Source organism: Nesoenas mayeri, assembly GCF_963082525.1.
Source record: "Nesoenas mayeri genome assembly, chromosome: 5".
NCBI classification, from domain to species: Eukaryota; Metazoa; Chordata; class Aves; order Columbiformes; family Columbidae; genus Nesoenas; species Nesoenas mayeri.
Window position 1 is genome coordinate 62,002,683 of NC_137548.1, and position 7,316 is coordinate 62,009,998.

Consider the following 7,316-nt stretch of genomic DNA (forward strand, 5'->3'; position numbering starts at 1 on the left):
CAAAGCCAAATACGGCAAAACAGTAAGTACATGCGTTCACTCTAGTAGAGTGCATATGTACAATTTTATTTGTGATGGGTCATTAACCTTTTCCATCATCAAATTGTTAGAATTGACAAAACCAAGTTAGAATTTAAACCTAATCAGTTTTAAGTGAATTCACTCTTTTGAAATGGTTCTTACAAACCGACAATTCAAGTGTTTTTAACTGTGTACTACTTTGAATTATTAAGGCCAGTCCTGAGATTTAACTACAGATATAGTTATCTTTTGGATGACATATGGCAAGATCTCCAACTCTTTAGCTTTGGAAATTTACATCTGCCTGTTCATTGAAGATGCTAAGCATACACATGTTGACAAATACAGAAAATAGCAGATGGCAAAAAGCAAACACTCCACATGAAGCACAGGGGATTATTTGAAGGCGGCTTGGAGTCAGATATTTGCCATTTTTATTTTAACAGCAGAATTATATTTAAAAATAAATTGCACCCTCTATGATGTTTGATGCTAACGAACATCTGTAATAAGAATATTCATGATTACAGATTGAATGTCATATTAATTGCAATTTGTATCCAAGATGCAAGTTGCTTTATAAACTTTTGGTTGTTAAGAAAATTAGCACATGACATTTCTTCAGGAAGTTAACTTGTGCTGCTACACATAAGCCAGAAAACTTTCTGTACTGACCATATAATTTGTCAGGAAATCTTTTAATATGCAATACATGGCTGTGCTCATGGGCTATTCCAGCTTCGACACTGGAGTTACTCCCACAAGTGTCTACAATACATAAAAACACCTGCTTGTAGGGCTGTCCTCTGCCCGCACCAAGGGGGCACTTCTACCAGCGCCTTCTGAACAGCTTTAGAAAACCCAAATAAGCACTTTGTGGGTTTGGGGTGAAGCTGCCGAGAGCTCTAAGCACACACATTACTTGGGGAGCTACGTCATATGAACGGGGCACAGCAGGTAAGGTGAGGGGTCCATCCCGTGTGATGCTTTTTACTAACGGCAAACACTGGATGCATAGAGAATACTGTCAAGATAGGACAAACATAAAATAAATTCCACCAATATTCAGAAGTCCGTAGCTCATTGATTCCTGAACACTTTTTTGTGTTAACTTTTTTTGTTTTCCATGAAAACCCAACAACTTGCTCAACCACGTAACCCCTTGGACTCAACATCATCTGTGACAATGAATTTCACAGTGTAACTATGTGCTATATGAGCACTTTTTAGTGAAGGTATGTGCTGTAGTCTCTAGTCACCCCTGTAGCCAATGAGTTTTTAGGATGCATAAAAATAATTGTTGTTTTATTCCCACCATGCTTTTACAGACTTCAGACTGACTGTGCTAGAAGCTGTATTAATAAGTAGACAAACGAGTAGAGTCTGGAACAGTTCAGCTAAAAGAAAAAGATTAATAGAGACAGGACATATGGTAACAACAACAGACAAGCAGCAGCAGATCTGCCTCAGAGAAAACACCTACAAGTAAACATCAGCGTGGCTTTTTAGTCAGAGAGATCCACCACTGATAGCAAAAGAATTCTGAGCCAAACAGCAAAAGAAAAAGATCCAAAACATATCTTAATTTTCTCTAATATTTCTCACTGACTTTTTAAGTAAAGAGCACTAACCATTTGGTTTGGAAATACACAGGTTCTACAGAAAAGTTACAGTACTTCATCTTCTAAGACTACAGGCAGTTATAAACCAACAGTTGTCAACTCCAACAATTCTCACTTCATACACTTCAAAATAATTACATGAAAGTACAGTGCTAGAACACAAAGGGTAAGTTTCATTAAAAAAAAAAGTACAGGAAAGGCACTACATAATTTTGGTTCTGTAGAAAACAGCTCTGAACAATACCTATTATTTTAATGCCATTATTATACATAGATTCACAGTGAGAGAGATATATTAATTCCACTGCAGTATTTAGTTTAAATTAGCCCCCATCTAAACACAAGAGGTATTTTACACTGTGCCCCCTATTGCTTTCATTAAGAACAAACAAACCATTATTAATATTTTATTCACATTTTATTAGTAATTGAGAAAAACTAAAATATTAGGAGGTCCAAGAAACAACTATTTCTGTTAAAGGCGGAACTAAGAAGCTTTGTTTCCAAAGTGCTCTCCTACAGTGATTCTTCTAATGTTTAATAGCGAGGACCAAAGGATTTATGTCCTATATCTGCATGCAAGCATCTTGTAAAGCGTTGAAACTTAAAACACTAATTACACAGATCAGTTTCAGACAAGGAAATCAGTTTAGTAGGAAGCACCGTGAAGGAGTAGATGTACAGCAGGATTGCTTAGCAAATTTAACTGAAATATATTAAAATTTGTACATTTGGAACATATTTCATACTGGTGAAATGACCTTTAAAGCAGTTTTCACTGGGGCTAGAAATAAAATCAAACAAAACCAACCAAAACCAACCAACCAACCAACACATTGATTTCAACAAACAAAACTCAGTCTCCCATTGACTGGCATTCTCTTTACCTCACTTCAAAATCCCAACTTCTTATCACCTTCATTCTGACACCTCAAACCAAGCCAGCGGAGCTGTGCACGTGCTCTCTAATGCCCCACCAATACTAAGAGTCCTGCTCACAGCTACCTAAAGGGATATATAAAAACCGAGTTCTGCTCACCTTCTTTCTTCTCTACCAGGCTGCCAGTTTTGAAGCAACTTAGGAATTTAGTTGTCTTAGGACTTCTATATGGCTATCAAATTTGGTTGAAAATGGTCAACAGTATCAAAAAAATACACACCATTTTACACAGAAAGCCCAGCCAGAGCATCTTTTGAGCAAAAAGGAGTCAAGCAGAAGAAAAAGAACCATATGAAGTAACATGGTAAGGCTCTGAGATTCTTACACATGTAAACCAGGAGGACAGGAAATTTAAGAGAATTCACAGAACATCAAGTCTTAGCGCATGACCAAAAACATGAATCCACAAAAAATGAACCAGAAACTCTCAAATAAAATTGATACTAACATATTTTCCTCCTATACATTTTCTATTTCATTACTACAGATGATCAGGAAGTACTTCTCTTTGCATCTGGTCTTTCCATATTCGAGGATTGCATTCAGCACACTGTAACTGCATGCATCATAGTAAATACCACAAGTACCAATTAGCACATTTCATGACTATGCGCTACAAACAATGACCTTCTTTGACGTGTACACCTGATTATGCAGCACCTGATGAACAGGTATTTGGCTCAGTTCACTCATGAATGTTTAGCAAAGCTGGGAGATGTATCGGTGGTTTGGAACCAGAGCAACACAACCCCTCTTTGTGAAATATAATGATAACTCATAAACTCTAGGTATTTATTTCAAACCTAAATCAACCTCAGTGAACTGGTGTTACAAACACACTCTGATTAATCATATTTATACAAAAAACATAAAAACAAACCCCAAAATTATCTTATTGCTCATAAAAATTATTTTTGCACATCTTAAATAATAAAAACATACTTACTAATAAAGCAAGTTTTTGGTACTTCCGTTTGAGTTCTGCCGGACTGTCTGATGGATTTGCACCCAGGATTTTGTACCAGTCCTTTTGTGTTATCCTTTCAAAGGCCATCGTCTGACTTTGAAATTACTTTCTTAGCACTGTGTAAGAAAATTAAATAAATATAATTACTATTTGAAACAGTTAGAAAAAGGAAAAATGAGTGTGACAAGTTACAGGATCATGAAATAGATCACAGCCCTCAAGCACATCTACACCCCTACACAGGATCTACAGTGTAAAAAACCAGCTTCATTCACCTGGCCATTCCACCCCATCGATTGCCATATGTGAAGTTACACTGTGTTTCCTCTCCCAGTATCACGCTTCAGAAGCTGTCCATACTCCTTTAAAAGCATTTTGCGTTTGAACTGTCTGAACTCTTTTGAACCTACCTACGTTATACATAGACTTTTAAAAAATATACTTTTTATTGTGAAGTAATACTGTACTTATGGAAAAATGATGTACATAAAAGTGTGACATTTTGGTCAATTCTGGAATGAGATACAGGCAACAAGACAAAACATTATGGCTCAGGTTTTGCACAACGATATTCCCAGTATGGACTCTCCTTCATCCTTCTGGGTAAGAAAGCTTAACTTTTTTAACATTAAAGTAAAAGAGAACATAAAAACAATCAAACAAAAATAAATAAAAGCATGTAAAGTTAGCAGAGTAAGCAAAACCTAACTAGTTATTTGCCTTTTCTTTCTGGCCATCTATCATCAAGCTAGTGACCAAGAATAAAAACAAACAAACCAAGCCAAAAACAACTACCCAGGAGAATTAAATGTCAGGAGAAGCACAGTAACTCTTGAGCTTCAAGCAGATTCTGAGCTATACTGAAATCCTAAGCTTGTAGTAGCTGATTAATTGTGAGCTTTCTGATAAGAAATAACTCTCCCTGCAGGGATGAACTTTGCAAGTTTCATGGGTTTATTTTTATTTATATAGATATAGATATATACATGTAGTTAAAAGGAACAAAAAGGCTCTTTTCTTTCCATGTCAGCACTAAAACCGATTCCTGTCGTACTTCAGAATAACCCTTTTTTCTCCTGAGGGAAGACAAGTCCGGTTTTCAAACTTCCCAGAGCTCCAACCGCACAAGGTCCCACTCGGCTGCCGCGGGTCCCCCCTCTACCTTTGGGGCAACACCACATATCGCCCCCTTCCCTCCCGCTTCTCTCCTTTCCCCAGGCAGGCCCCCTTCTCCCTGGGGAACCCACGGGGGTTTTTACCACCCCCCGAAACCACCAGCCCCGCCCGAGACTTCGCTGCCACCCACAGCCCGTCACGAAGCGGTGGCTGCGCCGCTGCGGACCCACCCACCCACCCACCCACAGCAACAGCTCCGGGACGCTCGGGCCTCGGCGGCGGGAGGAGCCCGGCGAGACCCGCGGAGGGAGACCCGGGAGGCCTGCGCAGCACGGAGTGCCCTGCCGAAGGCTTTACAGCCGCCTCAGCAGCGGGGCCGGGCCGTGAGGACCGGCCAACCCCACCAGCAGACAAACCCCGCAGCCACAGCGAGCGCCCACCTGTCCCGCACCACCGGCCAGGCGACGGAGGCGGCCGGTGCCGCGGATAACTCGTCCGGCGGGAAACAACGCCTCACTGTGGCGGGCAGCAGCGGGGCGTGTAGATTACGGGGACGCCTTGGTTGTTTCTGCCCGGGCACTAGTGGCGCTGGCACCGGTAGGAAGCGGAGCCGTGGCCGCGGCCCGACGCCGTCTCCATGGCGACCGGCGGCGCTTCGAGCTGCGCAACTGACGCCGGGCTCCGTAAGTAACGGCCCCGGCCGCCCTCCAGCGCTCGTTCTCGGCCCGGGGCGAGCGGGGACATCTTTGCACTCGCACTTTCCCCTCAGAGATTCCGTTTCCAGCTGTGCCAAGACACTGGGAGCCTCCTTTCCTCTTCCCTCCGTTACTCGGGAGTCCGGGCCGCCCCGCGCTCCCTCTCCCTTCAGGGACTCCACCAGGTGCGGGGAGACCCGGGGCGCACCGGGCGCATTTTGGCTTCCCGCATTGCCGGCTTTCCCCCGCCTCCTCGCCTCGGGGGCACGGATTAGCTCCGGCACCGGGAGTCCCCGGGGACCCGCTCGGCATTCGGCGGCCACACGGCGTCGGGTTCCCCTGCCCGGCTGCCCCAGTGTCTTGGGAGAAAACCGCGGGCACGACGGCGGCTCCTCTGTCCGTCCTCCTCATTGCCTCCCCCACAAATTGTTAAGACGATGGTTTATTTCTAGAAAGTATTTGTCCTAAAGGGGAAGGAAGAACATCCTCTTAGAGATAAAAAAAAAAAAAAAGCTCAGGAAGTAGATTTTTAATGATGTACAGGCGTTTCTTCTTTTATTTTATTTTTTTAAAGCTTAGGTTAGTGCTGTAAACTTCAGCTACTGTAATTTCATTCAATCCTAGCTAGCAAAATCCCTGATATTAGTCCAAAATCAGCCCACACTATGCCTTTAAATGTGTAGCACACTTCCTTTGACACTATTATAGTGCAACGTATAAGAATTAAAGCAACTCTGTCATTTTTCATACCCTTTGAACTGTTTAAATGGAGCAGCAGCCAGGCTGTACAGACGCTGGTGGGAAGAACTGGGAACGTTGTTCTTGGCGTGTTGTTCCCATTCACCACCAGGGCAGGAGGGGTGTGGAACAATCGAGGATGAACAATAATCAAGGAGAATTTATTTACATTTTAACGTGGACGGTAGAGAAGCAAGAGGCTTTCAGGGTAGGTGAGAAAAACATCTAATCCCCAAAACTACTCAAGACCTGTGCGTCAGTCTGATTTTTGTCTATCCTGGTCATCAATGTCTCTACAAAATAGTCAGTATGTTAGTATTTTGCACTTTTCTGCACTTGGGTCAAACTTGTAACATGAATGTCCATAGCTGTCAAAAGGAAATTGCACTTGGGTGGTACAAGTACCAGCCCTGGAAAAAAGTCCAGCTCCCTCTGTCAATGTGGTGTTAATTTCTGCAGCACTAGTGTGAGTAATGAGGTATATCAAGTATGAGCTAATTTACGCAGTCTCTTTTGAAATTAGAATTTACCTCTAAGGCAAAGGTTTCAGTATGATTGCAGGAGTTACTTTCTTCATTTTAGCTTGTGATCAACCCAACACATATATCACATATAACTTCATATGTTCCCCTCATCTGTTGATTTGGGCTGGTGTGTGAACAATTACTCATGATGTAAAGGGGAGGAAATCGTAAAGGATAGGCTGATATATTGGATGGTGATTATTAAACCTGTGCTTTTATCACAAATGGCTAATATCCTCTTACAGACTGGATACATTTATGATATCAGTTTTTATCCTTTATGCATAAAATTATTAAATGTTGCATATAAAGTTTTTCCATTTTAACTTGTAATATGATTGGTGCCTGAAGTGAGCTTGTAAAATAGTTTAAACTCAGAGTTATTTGAGAGATTGGGAGCATTTGTATCTAATAGTATAATTATCTGTAATTAGTTGTTCAGTATAAAGGTAGCTATCAGTGTTAAGGAATTATTTCTGAAGTCAGCAGAACAATTTTGGAGGTGAAATACTCTTTTCTATGCATGTTCAGCAGTTGTGCAGAAGTAAAAGGAAATTGTTTAATATAACAGTTTGGTGTTCATGGACTGCAAAATGCATAAACTATGAAATGAAATCATTGCAAGGTTATTGGGCCTTGTCTGGTATTATAGTCTTTGTGTCTCAGTTTCTCTTTTAATTTTAATCTGTTCAG

The 7,316-nt window shown here is 41.5% G+C and overlaps 1 protein-coding gene across 2 annotated transcripts in view; it reads right to left on the bottom strand.

Moving 5' to 3' along the window:
- DNAJC24 (DnaJ heat shock protein family (Hsp40) member C24) overlaps nucleotides 1-5,144 on the bottom strand; it is a 33,951-nt gene extending 28,807 nt beyond the window's left edge. The window contains exons 1-2 of one of the 2 annotated variants that reach the window (XM_080345472.1): nucleotides 5,107-5,144; nucleotides 3,530-3,666 (exon numbers count right to left, since the gene is read on the bottom strand). In XM_080345472.1, the coding sequence (XP_080201598.1) occupies nucleotides 3,530-3,637 (108 nt within the window). In that variant the 5' untranslated portion in view covers nucleotides 3,638-3,666; nucleotides 5,107-5,144. Of the gene's footprint in view, nucleotides 1-3,529; nucleotides 3,667-3,825; nucleotides 3,862-5,106 lie in introns of those variants that run through there. The other variant, XM_080345473.1, reaches the window with a different exon arrangement.
- Nucleotides 5,145-7,316: the final 2,172 nt, after the last annotated feature.